Raw genomic sequence first — 17,126 nt, 5'->3', positions numbered from 1 at the left:
AGCGTTTCTGAGCTGACCGAAATATTCATCTCGTTTTCTGGTGCCCTTCTTCCCCTTGCCAGCGAGGTGCTCCAGCAAGGGACAGATTTTCCACCGCTCTTCAGCCTTCCTTCCACCTCCTCGCTGAGCTGCTGTCTGCCTGCGAGCCAGGGCTGTGCTGCAGCATGGGATCCCTACGGTATTTACAGTTTCTGCCTGCAAAATGGACCTCGATTTTCTTTTCCTGAGCTCCCACCTTGTTCCTGGGCTCCTGCGTAACGCAATTCCTCGTAGGGTTCACCAGGGAGCTGGCAAAAAGCTAGCCGAGATCCCTGGCCGTGTGAAGAACGCTTTGGAAAGGTAATAAATAAGTGGAAAAGGATCAGGAACGTAACGTTTGTGAAGTTTCTGTGTGAAAATAACCGTGTCAACGCGTCACCAAGATCCCTGAAATGCTCAAGCCTCAGAAAACAAGCGGGGTTTCAGTGGCTGCCAACACGTCCCTGTAAGTGCTGACCGAGGGTGGGTGTGCAAAATCGCTTCCCAGTGTTTGGATTTTTAACATTCTCCGTCCCTCCAAAGAGCAGCGCTCCAGCAAAGAATATTTTGGTGCCTGGGAGTTTGGTGCTTTTGGAACAAATCATCTGGGTGTCTTCAAACCGGGCTTCCAATCAGTATGTACCTGTAAAAAAGATTTTAAAAAGGAAAATGCAGAACAAAAGCTTTGATCCAGCGAGGTTTTGAATGCTCTGGCTCAGCTCCACGTTACACGAACGCAAGCTGAGGTTAAATTGTGGGAGCTGACTTTGACAGAACTGCTCGTGCGTGGAAAGTGCTCTGGGCTGAATTTTGGCAGTGCCAAGCGCTCGGCACCTCGCAGGGCTGAGACCTTTGCTCCCGTGCCTTGTTGGTGGGTTGGAGTTGTGAAACGCATCTATTTTCGAGGAGGGGACGTGTGAGGTTTCCTCAGCTTGCAACATTAATGGAAACAACGTGGATAAAAGAGAAAAAGCGAGGGCTGGTTCAGAGTCACTCGAGAATTACCTGCATTTAAAGGTCTCTTTTTGGCTACCAAGCTGGTGCTTTCTGGGTTTGAGGAGGGCCTGTGGCTGTGCATTAACTCGCTGGCTGCAAACCAGGAGCTGTGGTCGTCTTCTGAAACAATGCAAGTATCTTCATCAGCCCAGCGTTTTACCAGCTCGTCTGCACCTGGAAATAGAGGCAGCGGATCGAAGGATGAACATCGGCAGAGTGAAAGCAAGTTAAATATTGAAAACATCCACAAAGAGGCTCAAACACTTTATAGACCAGTAAAAGAAATCCTACCTAGTAATGCCTCATCCAGAACAAATGCATTTTGTATCCCAGCTGTTTATCACGTGTCAAGTAATGTTACCAGACCAGCAGAAAAACCATAATAATAAATATGATTGTAAGAGGTTTTCCTTTTAACTTTGTGTGTGTGTAGAGGAATGAAAATGCTTTCAAAAAATAAAGTTGTTTGCAAACAGCCTGCAAGCAAAAATACTAAAAAAGTTCTTTAATATTTTTCAATAAAATGTAAATGAGACAGCTCATCTCATTAGTCGTGTGTAGTTGCATTAATAATTGCCGTTTAATTAATTTTAAAAAGTGATGGTACTCTTGCCTCTAAAACTGACGTTCTGCAAATTTGCCACTTGGTGGTGCCAGCCTGATTTATAAATCCCAGCCAAGAGGAGATGCTGAGGTCGCACCCGAGGTGTGTGCTGTGAGCTCTGAGCCTGCCAAGTTGGAAACCATCGATGCCACGAGTCTCTTTGCATCCACGAGGACCCCATTTCTAGAACATCTCCCACGCCGTGCAGCCAGCCCAAAATAATTTGGCTTCGGTGATAATCCAGGCACGGTGCAGGAGGCACCTTTTGGAGTGGTGGAGGCAGCTGCAGGTGTGCTGCTCACAGTAATGAAGTGTTTTTTTTTCTGCAGGGGTGTGACTGGCGTACTTCCTCTGCGGTTTCTATTTTAGCGCTGACGAGTTTTTAAGTATTTATCGTCGAGGTGTGCTTCCTCGAGTTCAGGGGAGGCCACAGGAAGGGCAACGGTCATCATAAATGTAAATTAAGCCAAAGACCCATGCAATTAATTCAATCTTGCTCTGTTTGTTTTTTTTTTTTTAGTGGCCGGGCTGCTCTTACTCAGACTTCAAGTTACTGCGTTTTATTAAAATTTCTCCATTTATCACAGTTTTTCACTGTTTAACATTGAAGATTTATTTGCACCAGCCTTTATAACGTCTTTTTTCTTTCTCTCTCAATCCTGCAGTTCCAAAAGAATTGGTGGAGCTTCACTTGAAACTGATGAGAAAGATCGGGAAGTCTGTCACGGCAGACAGATGGGAGAAATATTTGATCAAGGTACAATATGCATCTCGTGTTCTGTGTTGCGATACGATTACGATGAGCTGTTGTGTCAGCAAGCCCTGCTATGAATTACAGCGAGCCTTGGGCTGCCTCGTGGCCAACATCGACGTGTGCGCCCAGCCTTTAGTTGCGTAAGATCCCAGCTTAACTTTCAGTCTGCCTGGGCTTGTCCAAAAAGCTCTGAAAATAAACATTATCTGCTGGGTGTGAAAGAGATTCAGCAGCCTGCGAGCAGGCTAATCTGAGGAGAGAGGGGGCAGTGCCTCTGTTGGCACCTTACGTGCAAATAGTTCTTCATTTAAAGCATTTACACTCTATAAAATAAAAATACACAAATACTCAAACAGATTGGTGTTTCTTCTCTAGAGACCTTGCTCCACGAGCCTTTTAATTCACAAAAATGTAGGCTTGGTGTTGTCTGCACAGCCAGGACTGCGTCGTACTCACAACTACACCGTTATGGTAACAGCAGCCAAACAAATAATGGCACTTAGCACCTCCAGTTATGGTTTGTCCCCCCTAAGTGCTCTCTGCCAGCTTTAGAGAGGCAGGAATTTGCCCCCTGGCTTGTGTAGCCCTAGGATGATGATGTAAATAGGACTGGGAGATGTATACGGGGCTGGGAGCGTGTCAGGAACCAGCCTGCCAAAGGGCCTGAGGTTAAACCTCACCTCTTCACCAGCTGTAAAGTGTTCATGCTGATGTTTTGCAATAACAACATAATTCATGCAACAGTCGTGTGGTCCATGGTTACCGAATTGTATGAAATCCATCAATATACCCACAGGCCATGGCAGCGAGCTGAGAAAAAAAACCTCCCTCTGACTGGAGAGCGTGTAAATCCCACCGAAGCAGTTGTGTGGCAAGCAGAAAGGGAGAAAAACAAGTTTATGAGGGAATATTATGGAAAATATTCCCTCAGCAAGGATGGGAGAGCGATAAGGAAACCTTCCCAGTCCCCCCATTAAGGCCAATAATCAGTAATGACTTTTATTTCATTTGGCAGTCTCCGCAGCTAACTTGATATTTATTCTAGCCAGCGGTTCAAAGAAGTCTCGAGCACAAAGGAATATGAATATAACTAATTAGAAAGGTATGCTAATATTGTCCCCGTTTCCAAAAGGTGTAATTTTTTTAGAAAAACAACCAACGACACCGGGAAATGCCACAAAAAACAGGAAAAATGGAAAAAGTGTAGAAGCACTGAGAGCATTCTTCATATAAAAGTCTGCAGCGTTGCTTGACTTCTTTGACTTGCTCTAAAAGGCAGCGTTGACCTGTTTTTCCTTTTTAGACCTGTTTTTCCTTTTGCTAAAGCAAAGTTTGGATGGTACAAATTCCCCGAGCTGGCTCCCCAGCATGCACACTACTCTTTTTGGGGAGAAAATGGCTGTAGGGCTCCAAGAATCCAAATTTCTCCTGCACAACGACAGTACGTGGTCGTGTACGACTCAGGGAAAGAAATGGCTTGTCCTACACGTCTTAGCAACTAAGAGGAACTGTCCAGCTTTTGAGAAACGTGTCGGTGACTGAATTCAGACTGCGCTGCCTCCTGACCAAACGCTCAACTTGACTATTGTCAAACGTATTTTGCATTTTCAGGAGAAAGCATGATTTTTAATTGTCAAAACGCACTCGGTTCAGCTGGAGCAGATGCCTCACCGGCCCTTATGTCTCTTGAGTTGTTGCTTTCAGAGTCATTCGCTTCCAGAGCACGCCAAACTTCTCATTATTGCTTTCATACTTAATGAGCAAGCAGTGAACAGTGACTGGCACGTGCCCTTAGCACAGTTTCCTGGCATTCTTCACGTTACAGCTTAGAAAATGAGAGAGAAGGCAGAAGGGAGCTCACTTTGTGACTGTCAGCTCTGTGCCACAGAGGTAGCAGTGTGATGTCCCTCAGCCTCAGAGCAGGGAAAACTGCTCCTCAGCAGAATTACCATCATCAGAGCGCCGTCGTCACCGTTCTCTGGAGGTCACAGACTCAGAGGATGCTTTATGGTGTGGCTGAGCCAAGCTAATTGCAAGCTGCTGCCCCAAATTTCCCTTTCCTGGGCAGTAGTTTACGCTTCGGTCACTTAACAATCGGTGTCAGCAGTGGGGACAGGAGGCAGACCTCCACCTTGCTTGGTTGCATCCCACGTTGAGCTTCACAGCGCTTGTGGTGGGTGAAATTTCGGGTGATTTTTGCTGCTGTTTCCAGAGAAGGTTGCTTTCAGATGTGATCTCCAGCTGGAGATCCCCGTGCTCTATCTTCCACTGATAGCAGCTGCTGGATTTTTGCTCATGACCCCTCTCTTTCCATGAGAGTTGTCTTAAGCACCTCTGACTTCTTCAGGGAGGAGAGGGAATTCCTTCTGCACTGTTATTATTGGAGCACCCCCCTGATCCAGTTGTCTTGTCCTCTCCTGCTGCTTTTTCCACGTTCTGGGCTTTGTCCACGTTGGTGGCACTGAATTTATTTGCTTTTTAGTAACTTGAGGTTGGCTTCACTTAAAAGACTTTAAAATATTAATTAAATGGCTTGAGGCTCAAGATACACCCAATAATTCCACAACGTGGAGTGAATATCAGCTTCATTTATTATTTGCCGTGCTGTTGTAGGACAGGTAGGTCCCAAGAGTGCCTGGCAGCTTGTATGGTAAGTACTGTAAAGATGTAGGAAGAAACCATGTCCACTCAAGACAATTTATATTCTAAATAGACAATTCAGAGAAAAACGGAAGATTTTGCACAGCAAAGATGAGAATAACTTCCCAGTACAGGGTTGTGCTGCCTAATTTAAGAGGTTGAGAGAGGTTGGTAGTGGTCAGGGCCATAATGAGACGTTCCTCCATGGAGATTTGCCAGTGCCTGCTGAGCTGTCCCAGTTCTAGTTTGATTTTTGTGCCACGTTTTTTGACATTTTGACGCAGTCCTGAAGAGATCATGTGTAATTTTTACTGCAGTAAGGTATTATTGGCATTAAAGTTTAAAGTTTACTTTTATCCTCTAACCCTCCCAATCTTAATATTTTGTTTGTGACAGATATGCCAAGAATTCAACAGCACTTGGGCTTGGGAGATGGAAAAAAAAGGATACCTAGAAATGAGCGTGGAATGCAAGCTGGGCATTCTGAAGGTACACATTCAACTAAGTTTCTGAATGTTGGTTTTTTTCCCTCACTTGAATATCCCGGAGATTGGGCTTTCTCAACTCACTGAAGCACCTTGCAACTTTAGCTTGACGGAACCTTCCCTGGATATGTTAAATGTGGAGCTGATCTTGTCCCAGGCACGCTGCTCGTTGTAGTGGGACAGGCCCAAACAGTAATGCTTTGCTTGCGTACCTCTCACGCTCAGACTTTCATACGTTATTTCTCTTCATGTTTTGATGTTTTAACAGTCTTTCTACTTTCTCATGTTTCCAGTATCTCTGTGAATGTCAGTTTGATGACAATCTAAAGTTTAAAAATATAATTAACGAGGAGGATGCTGATGCCATGCGTCTTCAGCCCATTGGTCGAGACAAGGATGGACTGATGTATTGGTATCAGCTAGATCAAGAGCATAATGTCAGGATGTACATAGAAGAACAGGATGACCAGGATGGATCCACATGGAAGTGCATTGTTAGGTATTCCTTTTTTTCTCCCCCCTTTTTTTTTCCCCCCGTATTTTGTTGTTGTTTACTGGGTTTGGAAATGTATTTCAATAACTCTCCATGTCTCACGGAATAGGCTCATAACAGCCACATTTTCTGCCTTCGTGTACTAAATCATGTATGATTTACTAAAAAACGTACGATTTAGTGCAAAAATATGTACAGAAATGGCTCACTGGTCTGCGGGTAATAGCTAATGAATTTTATTCTCAATCAAGCCATAGAGGATGTATGGAAGAGGAGCCAAGAGAAGGCTGCCTAGAGGACAGTAGCTCCATATTGCTTCCTGGCATGCCTTAGGAGATGGAGGGGGCACTGTTGCTTCTTTAAATTCTGCCCTGTTAAGACAATTACAGTTTCGTTCTAATGAGAATCACGCTGCAATTTTAACTTCATGAAGCTAAAAGCATTGCTGGCAATCCAGATAGGTACTAAACCCTTCCTGGAGTAGAATTCAGCTCAGAGATCACTGAAGATGAGGTATGTGATGAAGATGCAGGCTGACATGGAAATGACTCAGTGCCCCTGGCTCTCAGCTGCTGCAAATTGGTCTGATAACATTTTAGTCATCTTCCTTTGTGATGCGTGTTACATACTTTTTTCTTTCACTTTCCTACTCAATGCAAAGCACATATGGGATCTTTCCTAATGAAAAAATAATTTTGTGTGTGTTTTTTCATATCTACCAGTTACCCATTTTTAATTTATCTCCGTGCAATCTTACCTTTTTTCAGCTGTTTAGTTCCAAGTGGATTTAAAACGGGGCTCAACAGAATCAACTCTAGAACATAGATAGAGAAGTAGAAATAGATCTTAAAGATAATATACATAATTTAACCTTTTTATTTTTCTGTTTGTAAATGTTAACTTCTATATCCATAGCTTGTTCACGTACCCATAACTTCAGTAACCTTAGTAGCCAGGGCAGCCACACAGAATGGTTTAAATCACTGTCAGTGGGCCATAAAGTGATAAGCCTCACCACCAATGAAATTTAGACAGCTGTTGTGGGCGAACACAGTGAAGTATCTAAACAAGCCAGCCAAGAGCTGAGCAGTGTTTATCTTCTTCCCACATTATAGACTCCAGAGGTCAATGCGAAAAGCAGAGGAAATCAGGCTTCTGCTGGGAAAGCTCTGACACACTTAGAGCAGAAAAACACAGAAATGCAATGATGAAACCTGAAATGCTTTTAAACCTGTGGTGTTCTGCGTGTCAGGCTTGTTGCACTTCCAGTCTTCCTTTTATTACTGTAATTAACTAGTTGTTGAATGTTGATTTTGAAAAAGAAAATGAGTCTTATTATTGTAGTCTGTTATGAAAACAATGTGTTTAATCATCACTCAAATTCATTATCTATTAAGGCTTTGTTTTTTCTCATTAGATGGCCAGTTTAAGTAAGGAGTTAAAGTACTCTGAGATTCACACACAGATACACAAATATTGTCTCCCAATCACAGTAGCTGGAATTTTGTGGACATCTTCGTATTGTTTCCCAAATATATTTAGGATGGGCTGTTGTAGAAACTATCTAAATTATTTAACTGCTTTGAAAATTTCACTCGAATGATGTGGTTGCCTGTCTGCTGCACAGGCAGAAAGCTTACAGCTTCTTCTCTGCTGAGAGAAAGAAGAAATTGCAAAGAAAAACCAGTGAGGATCGTAAGAGAAGGATGAATGAAAGAATAACAAATAATAGCAGCTTGGATCTGGGCCAACAGGATTTGAGTTGGGATAGATAAAGTCCTTCCAAAAAAAAAAAAAAAAAAAGTAGTTTTATTTTGGTATGGATAAATTGGAAAGTTTCCGAATGCAAAATTCGCAGTCGCTGGTAGGACAGGCATTTCACAGTGCTTGGATGGGAGGTTTTCAGGGCAGCGTTCGTTTAAGCAGATGGTGTTTGTTTATTTTTAATGAATCCCTTTGGGGTGAGCGAGTAAGTGGCTTATCAGACAATATGTTTTTTTCTTCCGTCATCTAGAAACCGAAATGAGCTTGCAGAGACCCTTGAGCTCTTGAAAGCGCAAATTGATCCTGCCCTGTTGAAAAACAACAACTCTCAGCAGGAGAATTCGTCACGTGAAAGCCCAAGCATAGAAGATGAAGACACCAAAAAGGGCGAAGAAGCAGCTACACAAGGTTTTCTGCCTTTTCTCAAATTTTAAATGCTGTGCTGTGGCAGTGTCACGATTTTCAACTTGCTGAAAAGTTGCTGTTTTAGATTAGGACCTTTTTAAAAAATATACATGTTTCTGTTCATGGTAAATCAAGTAAATACTGAATATCTTGGTAAATATTAATGAACTTTTTAGTGCGTATTTAAGCTCAAGAGTTATTTATAAAAAAAGAGATGTGTATAAATTGTTTTCCAAGTAATTTTACTTATGCTGTACATTTTGTATAGTGTTGTAAATACTTGTCACTGTATGCTTTTGTGGAGCATCAAAATGTTGCCCAGCTTTTCCTGTTCTAAACACATTAAAATTTCAAAAAGAAAAAAAAATCTGTTTGTGCAATGCCATGATTGAAGTCACTACAGTATTGTGTATGTTGTTTATTTTTACTTTTAAGTTTGAATCAAAAAAAATAGGCTTTTTCCTCAATTATTTCCCAGCCTACGCGATTTTTCAAGAAGACCTGAGTTTAAGTTGAATCAATTTGAAATGCTAAAATATTTCTACATGAAGTGGTCGTTAGCTGTCTCCACCACATTGTTTTTACCAGCAAATAACCTTTTTTCCTTCCTTATTATCATGTCATTGCACATATTTAATATCTTGCTTGACTTAGTGGTTTGTGCATTGGTTCTTACTGTCTGTTAGCCTAAAATATTTTGTTACAAAAATCTGATCTTTTAAAGGTTATGAAAAACTAAAAGCTTGTTATCCCAAGTAATTTTACACCAGTTACTACTTGGTGTTAACATTTTGTTAAACTGCAGGAGATTTGCTCAATCAGAAGCAAGATTTAAGGATTCCAGCATTAGTATGTTTCTCCAAATCTGTTTAGTTTAATTAGATGTACAGAATTGGCAAAGACCTGGCTTTGTTCTGAGTACCAAAGATGAACACTTGCTACCTTATTCCCATTCTTTGCAAACACTGTAGAACAGAAGAAATAAATGCAACATTTAGATAAATATTTCGTTTTGTTTTGGAAATATTTTAAAGGCTAGGGTAGAAATTGCAGTAAACTGGGACAAACTCCAGGAGAATTGTGTCTCTAAAACATTTCCAGTATCTACCTTTGCATGTAAGTGACAGCACAATCTGTGTAGTTACTGTTACTGCAGAATTAATTCTACGAAGTACTGATCTTGTCTTGGTCTCACTAAAAATCAGTTGAGTCAAATTATTTAATTGAGATCTCTACTTCAAATATGATTTTACAAACTTTAATAAATGACCCCACTTTGGGATAAGTCCCAAAGTCCTACCACAAGCTCAGCCTTCCAGTGTCACCTAGATCACTACTTACATGCATGCAAAATCACTCCTATGCAATCAATAATGAAATTATTTACATGTGCTGTGATGGAAGTGCAGTCACCGTGTTCACAGAGCTTTGATCATTTCAGTTGAGGAGCTTTAGTAACTCTTCCCATTAGTCTGTATTCAAATTCTAGGAAAATATTAAAGCCCTTCACAGGTACTCTGAAAATATATCCGAAGGACTCATACCCATTTGTTTTGGCAGCTTTCCAAATAGCATTAAATTAGTTTATTCAAAAATAAAGTGAACTGAACCGGTGCTTAACTTTATTTTTTTCTTTTTTACTAGCCTGTTTGACTCAAATATCATTAAGACAACTTGTGCATCTGCTGAGTCATTTTGTGCATACAAAATGCCTTACGAGCAGCCTGGGGAGTTAAAAAAAAATATATATAGATCTTAAAACAGCCATTGCTTTTCAGGATAGAGAGGTTTTGGGGGTTCTGGAGATTCTTGATGTCAGAAGTTTGGGAGAAAGCAGTAGGTAACGGGAAGACATGGTTGGACAAAGTTTATCCAGAGAGAAGTGAAGAGAGGACAGAAGAAGACAGAAAATGTGCTGCTCACACTGTTGCAGACAAATGTCTTCAGAGAGGCAGCTTTTATTTTTACGTTACAAGAGCTCAGAGTGGTGATCACCTCTAGGAGGGGGAGAAAAAACAGTCTTGAGCCTTCAGACTATTACTGCTTCTGGTGTGCTGGGATGCATCTCTCACTCCTTTGCTAACTGCTGAGACTTACTTGGATACAACGCTTTGCATTTGAAAACATGTTAAAATGTACGAATTCCTCCTCACCACTCTTTCCTCTTGTAAAATGCTTGTTTTCTTTACATGTAATTAATTCAACTGTCATGTACTTCGTGTATTTCTAACTGCTTTGGGAAGCTCTCATCTTGGAGAAGAATTACACTAGTGCAGAGGGAGAGGGGTGAGGTAGAAGAAAGAAAAACCATCCTTTTGTTTGGAGTTCTGACATGTTTGCAATAACATCTTCCAGGTGGTGGAAGATAATGTTACAGTGTATGCAGTGCTATCATGTTTGCTTTTTCTAATTAGTTCTATCCCTAGGTGACTCCAAAAGCATGGCAAAATAAAAACCCCAAGATATTAAGTGGCTTTAGTAGTGAGAAGTAATAGGCTGAAATACAGAGCAACACAATAAACGTATGGTTTCTTTTGGGTGCTGGAGCTGTACTTTAAGCCCTAATGATCCAAAATTGCCTGAGCAAGGCAGGCATGTTCTCATTCTTTAAGCTCTGCAGGATTTTCTGGTATATGCTACTACTCGCTGTGTATGTCTCAAAAATGAAAATGTTATGAAAATGAAATATTAGCTGTTCTGTGCATTTTGACAGGACGTAGGAGATGCATTCATTGCCTAGGAATGGAGAAGCCAGGTGAATTTGGCCATCAGCCAGTGTTCAATATTTTCCATTTTTCTCTGAAATGTTAAAATACAATAGTTAGATTTTTCTTGAAATAAAAATCTGTACAAACAGGGAACTGAATCGAACGTGGAATTGCACTTGAAGAACGTGGAAGCTCACCCCATGTTCTGGTTTTTGACAAAATTCAGGAATTCAAACAAGACTTCTCTAAGTTGATGCTTCACATGCACTCTGCTGAGGGTTTACATATCTTTTCTCTAACGGTCTTGTGATGCTACTGAAGGAGTTGAGATGTCCGTATAAATTAGGATAAGTGTAGAATTCTGCTGATAGCTTCTCAAATTTAGGTTTATCTTTGTATATAATTAAACTGAACAGTGATTCTAAAAATTGGCAGCCTCCTTGTTTAATGACAGCACTAGACAAACCAGCCTCCTAATTGTTCCAGGAGAGAAGATTCATTTGTAGGGGACTTGTTGTTGTTTTTTTTTAGATATACCTTCATTTTGATGGATGCTATTTGTAATCCTGTAGGTCCCCTGGTTTTGTTTCATAGTTGTTTTTCTCTGCCAACAGAAAATCAATTAAAAATCAAAGAAGAAAAAGAGGAGGTGGAGGAACAGCCCAAGGAACTGGGAAGTCTTCCTCTTCCTGTGGTCAAAGAAGATGAAAACACGATGAAAATTGAGAAGGTGGAAGAAAAAGAAATTATAAAATTGCCAGTAATAGTAAAATTAGAGAAACCTTCAGAATACAATGAAGAAAAGCAAACTGTCAAAGAGGAAAGTGACTCCTTTAAAGAAAACGTCAAGCCTGTTAAAGTAGAAGTGAAGGAAAACAAAATAGAACCAAAAGACTTAAAAGACGTAAAAAGTTGTACTGACAAAATAGCAGTTCACGAGCCGGAGAGGTTAGAGTTTTGTGTTAATGTCAAAACTCCCCAGGAAATTGTGGAGAAGTCTGTGGAAGAAAGCGAGAAACTTAAAAATGACCAGCAGGCAAAAATACCACTTAAAAAGCGAGAGATCAAGCTGACGGATGACTATGACAGTCCGATAAAGGGCTCCCTGTGTAAATGCGTTACTCCAACGAAGGATGTCTTGAAGGAAGAAGGGAAACCAGAAGAAGAAACTTTTAAGAGAGTCCCTACGATTACTGCTTTGTGTCCTGATGGGAAAATACTGGTAAACGGAGAGGTGAGCAGTGAAAAAATAACCCCAAGTGTCATCCAAAACAATAAGGCAGAGCACTCTGTTATTACAAAGGAAGACAGCAACTCGTTAAAAGAGAAAAATGGTAATAAGAGTGGTGAAAAGATCTCGGACTCCCTAAACTCTGTTAGCAGAATTATAAAAGCGTGTGAAGTTGAGAAAAACGCAGTAACTGTGGTGAAAGAGGTAGGGGCTGTGGTCTCTGAGCTTTCTCATCAGAAAGTGCCTTTCAAGGAGGAATCTAGTCCTGTGGAAAAAGAGTCCCTCGACAATGCAGCTGCTGAACCGGTAGCGGAGGAATCTTCAAACTCTGAAGACTGTGCCAAAAATACTGAAGAGAAGCTAGCCGTGATAATCAAAAAGGACAGGCTACCGCCGCCCAAAGAGTGCTTAGAGAAGCTAGAAAAGTCCACAAACGCATCTGCTCCTGCAGAAATAGCCAAGCCTGCGCTGCCTGATGAGGAGGCTTTGAAAAGCAGAAGCGAGCCCGAGGAGAAGCCTGATTCTCTGAAAGCTGCTGAGACGCCTCCTTCATCCACCTCGCCTGTTACCTTAGAGAAGTCTGGTTCAGAAACAGAAGGCTCCGACGCTAAACCTACTCCCCCTGAGGAGAGCAAGGTAGAAGAAAAAGCCAGCCCTGAAAAACAAGAGGAAGAGCCTGAAGCTGCCAAGGCAGAGCCAGATGGATTAGGTGATGCCCACGCTTCTAATCTGGAGGACTCCTCGGAGAGTAAAAAGGAATCTCCTGTACCTAAAAGCAAATTTAAATATAAACTAGTTTCTGAAGAGGAAAGCTGTGCAACAGATAATAAGGAAATAACGTCTGAAAGACAGAAAGAAGGAATTAAATTAACAATTAGGATCTCAAGTAGGAAGAGAAAGGCGGAAACGCCACCCGAAGAGGTCAGCATCGGCCGCACGTTACGGCGATCTCCAAGAATATCCAAGCCGACCCCAAAAGTCGTGGAGACTCGGGATCAGAAATCTGAGAAAAAACGACCTGAGGAGGACGAGGAGAAACCTGCGGCAGCGCAAAAGCAGGAACGGAAAGAAGATGCAAAAAAACAAGAGAAGGAGTCCAATTCTAAAGTTAACAAGGTAATACGGTTTTACTTCTTGGGAATAGAAATTATCATGGTCTTATCTGTATGAGGATATGGTTTTATATAAGAATATGAAGGATTACATTCCTTTGGTCAATTTTTGCGAGGAACTAGCTTTGCAATCCAGTTAGTGGACTCAACCAATATAAAAACACCCCCTGAGAGAGCATTAGTAATATCTGTTGACTTAGCAGCTTATAAAATCTTTCATTTAAGCTCAGCAAAATAGACTGAGCCAGTGGAAGTGAATTTTCCTAACAAACCATGCAATCAGACCCGAGTCAGTCTGACTGAGTGGCTGCACGGGGACTTGTAGCTCCTGTGGATTGTCTAGATGGATACTTGGTCAGTATGGGGATGATCGTAAGCAAAAAAAAGAAAGCAAAACTGGTGAAGAATAACATGTTAGGACTTCTAGGTGAAGCTGAAGCTATTGTGGTGGCTTCATGATGTACTTAGCTCTTCTTATACATGCGATAAACAATTTGTACTATGGATAGAGGTCTTTTTTCATGATAAACTTGCCATTTTGGGGCATAAATCTTAAAAGCATGTCAGGCAAAAATAATACAAGGAGTTAAACGTCTGTATGGATACTGCTTCTAAATCTATGTAATTGTAACCACCTTTTATTCATTTACTTTCCGTATGTTTCTGGATATGGAGTACAAAAGAGAAAGAGGGAATAAAGAGGCTGTAATTTTAAGTATATTCTTTTATATCAACTTGATATCCTATTAATTTTTCACTGCTACTTGTTTCCTTAGTGATTTTTTTTAGTTCTACCAACGCAGTCACATATTCAGAAAATTCTTTCACATACTGCAATGCTGAATAACCTTCCTAAAAAGAGCAGCTCATTTTACTGTGAACGGTAACATTTATGCTGAAAAAATTCTGTCATATATCCAAAATAACTAAATTAAATAATGAAAGTGAAATAAAAGGATAGTAGTGCTTCTAAGTTTTACAAGTAGTTTTAATTTTGAAATACTGTTGCTGTAATTTGATCTTTTTTTTTCCAAGATACAGACATCTAAGAATGCTTAATTTGGTAGAGAGTTTTTAAAAGTTATGACAGAGGAAGAAGCTTGATAATGTTATGCCTCTGTCATTTTATCAAAATACCCTAATCTTTAATTGGATATTTTATGTTCCTTTTCTTTCTAAAAAGGCTCTTTAAAAAGAGATTTGGAACGATGGTGACATGTGAGGAAGCCTAAAATTGAATTAATACTCTCATGGATTTAAAGCACGATTTGTCACTAAGCTTTAATGAACAGTAAAATCGCTGAAGAGCAGGAAATGAATGTTAAGAACCCAAAATGAAACTTTACCAATGTGACAAGTAGTGCTGTGTAATGAGTGCATCCTGCAGGAGCATTAGAATATTTTGTACAGTTCAGTTTAGCAGGTTCAGATCAATGAGTAGTTTAGTCAAAGCTGAAAAATGGTTTGAACTGAAAAACCTAGAAAAAATATTTTAAATTTTCAGTGTCTGGGGGCTAAAAAATATTTGTGAGAGCATCATGTTTATGAGAAACAATTGCAAGAAGAGTTTCTTTTTTTCTTGCATTGTTTTAAAGTTAAAATATCCAGGTTGTAGAGTGTGGTTTTAACTAATATGAAATGATATAAATATGTACTTGTATGGTGCACTGCTTTTATTTCAGAAAATTGTGCCTATCTTAGAAGAATGCATCAAAAGCAGTTAAATTGATACACTTTCTAGAGTGCAAACATGTTTCCTAAATCAAAATGAAAGATATGAACTGTATAAAAAAATGACTAAATATTCAGTTTGGATTGAGGAAAACTAAAAAACTTTAAATGTGGACTTTAATTTGTGCACAAACCAGGTTGCTTTTTCAAAGTAGGAGAAAAGAGGCTGAGTCACCAGCCTGCCTTCCTATTTTTAAACCTCATTTGCAAATCTCTTTCTGCAGGTAGATAGTATTTTTCTCCCTTTGCTATCCTGTTGAACTTTCAGGCTCTTTGAATGGTAATCTGTTCATTGAAATGCTCTGCTGTGAATTTAAAACTCTTGTGATGGAGATGAATCACTTCACTTTCGAGCCTACTATTTTTTTAGGATCTGGGAAGAAACTGTAAGTTTCCTTTGTGTTTTCTCTTTGAAATGGTGTCGCTCCTAGAGAAGCAAAGTTCGGTGGACGGGTACACGGACACGGGGCAGGTGGAAATACTCAAGTAATGAAGACAGTGAGGACTCAGAGAGCGAAAAAAACTCGGAGGAGGAGGAGGAAGAGGAAGAAGAGGAGGAAGAAGAAGCCGCACCTGCTGATGACGATGAGCCGTGCAAGAAGTGTGGCCTTCCCAACCACCCAGAGCTGGTAGGCTTTGGGGGAAAGCTTCTCTTGAGTGTTTTTTTTGGTAGATTAAAAGAGTATCTGAAGGCACGTTGTTCTTTGAGGTGGATGTATGTGGAGTACCCTCTAGATTTTAGGTAAAGAAGCCACGAAGAAAGATGAGTTAACCTTTAACAAGGAGAGAAGGACATTACTGCTTTTGTTTACCGCCTTTTAAATGTCTTTTACGAGGTACAAAATAAGCATATTCTCAGGTGTGTGACAGATTCCTAGTATGGCTGAGACAAAGTTAGAACATCAGGATGTTAGAGGTAAACATTGCAATAGATACTCACATAGTTAGGTCAGTTTTAATGAAATGGGATCTCCAGAGGTTTCTTTACCCGGTTAAGCAGCAATCCTAATAGCTGCCTAGTTCTGTATATCCCTGAGAGCCTGCGAGGCTTTATCTCTAGCTTTATCTCTACCATCCTGGACATAAAATCATCCTGACTGAGGAAATTGCCTCAGATTGCTCAGGCTCCCTCCACATGGCCAGGTTTCCTTCACGTAGACGTGAGCGTGCAGGGAAAGCAGCTCGCACCACATCTTGTCCAGATGTAGTTTTCCACTTAGGCCGGGGTCTGGAAAGCATTACCAGATCCCACAGTCCTACGGGCACACACTCTGCGTAGCCCAGAAGTGCTGAGTGCCTGAGAACACAACACGAGACAAAATCTGGTGTTAAAGTGGAAAACTGTGATACATAAACTTGCCCATAAAAACCACCCCTGGCCCTGCAAACAGCTAGTGATAAGCGATAGAGGATTTTTGGGGGTTTTGGCACAGCCCAAAGCATTTATGAAGCGCTTCTGTGTTGGCAGGGAAAACACTTCTGGAGCTCGTTACATGTTTTGAATGCCAAAAGATACTCACGATTTGTTTTGTTTCAACAGATTTTGTTATGTGACTCCTGCGACAGCGGATACCACACAGCCTGCCTTCGCCCTCCTTTGATGATCATTCCCGACGGAGAGTGGTTCTGCCCACCTTGCCAGCACGTATGGACCTCTTCCACTTCCCTTTCAGCTTTGCACTGGTGGAGGGTTGTTGGGAGTTTAACAAGTTCTTTCCTTCTTTCATCTTTCTGTTTTAAAGTAGACCATGATGGAGTGATCTTCCCCTTAGCCATTAGTAAAACTCAGTTTTGTGGGGTGTTTTCCCTTTCCCTTCCTGTCTTCTCTTAGTGATGAATGACTACATGTTGCTGGTGTGTACTCCAGCCACACTTTTTTCCTATATTTTGTTAAATAACAAAAATAATATTAAAAATGTAATATCTTTTTTTATTTTTTTTCCCAAAAGAAGCATGATGTTGGCATCTGGGAGGGGGAGCAGTTAGCAGCAAGGAATATCTATATAAAATAAAGTGACCACAGCAAGCAGCTCTTCTTGATGTGCTGGTCTCCAGAGACATTTGCTCAGAAGCTGGTAGAGAAAGCTGCTAATTCTGATGGGTTTCACAATCTAGTTAGCTTCTGCTGAGAAAGGCAGTGCTGTCCCTGTCAAGTAATGGCCACTTTTTTGAAGGTTAGAAGTTC

General features: G+C 40.8%; 1 protein-coding gene across 2 annotated transcripts in view; it reads left to right on the top strand.

The window, feature by feature from the left end:
* RSF1 (remodeling and spacing factor 1) overlaps positions 1 to 17,126 on the top strand; it is a 55,738-nt gene that overhangs the window by 15,898 nt on the left and 22,714 nt on the right. The window contains exons 2-8 of one of the 2 annotated variants that reach the window (XM_084304308.1): positions 2,284 to 2,375; positions 5,409 to 5,501; positions 5,791 to 5,996; positions 8,005 to 8,162; positions 11,482 to 13,214; positions 15,373 to 15,570; positions 16,482 to 16,586. In XM_084304308.1, coding sequence (XP_084160434.1) covers positions 2,284 to 2,375; positions 5,409 to 5,501; positions 5,791 to 5,996; positions 8,005 to 8,162; positions 11,482 to 13,214; positions 15,373 to 15,570; positions 16,482 to 16,586 — 2,585 coding nt within the window. Of the gene's footprint in view, positions 1 to 2,283; positions 2,376 to 5,408; positions 5,502 to 5,790; positions 5,997 to 8,004; positions 8,163 to 11,481; positions 13,215 to 15,372; positions 15,571 to 16,481; positions 16,587 to 17,126 lie in introns of those variants that run through there. The other variant, XM_084304309.1, reaches the window with a different exon arrangement.

The sequence above is a fragment of the Netta rufina genome (assembly GCF_964035555.1).
Source record: "Netta rufina genome assembly, chromosome: 1".
Lineage (NCBI taxonomy): Eukaryota > Metazoa > Chordata > Aves > Anseriformes > Anatidae > Netta > Netta rufina.
Note: the sequence above shows the minus strand (reverse complement) of the source record. Positions and strands in the feature narration are given on the sequence as shown.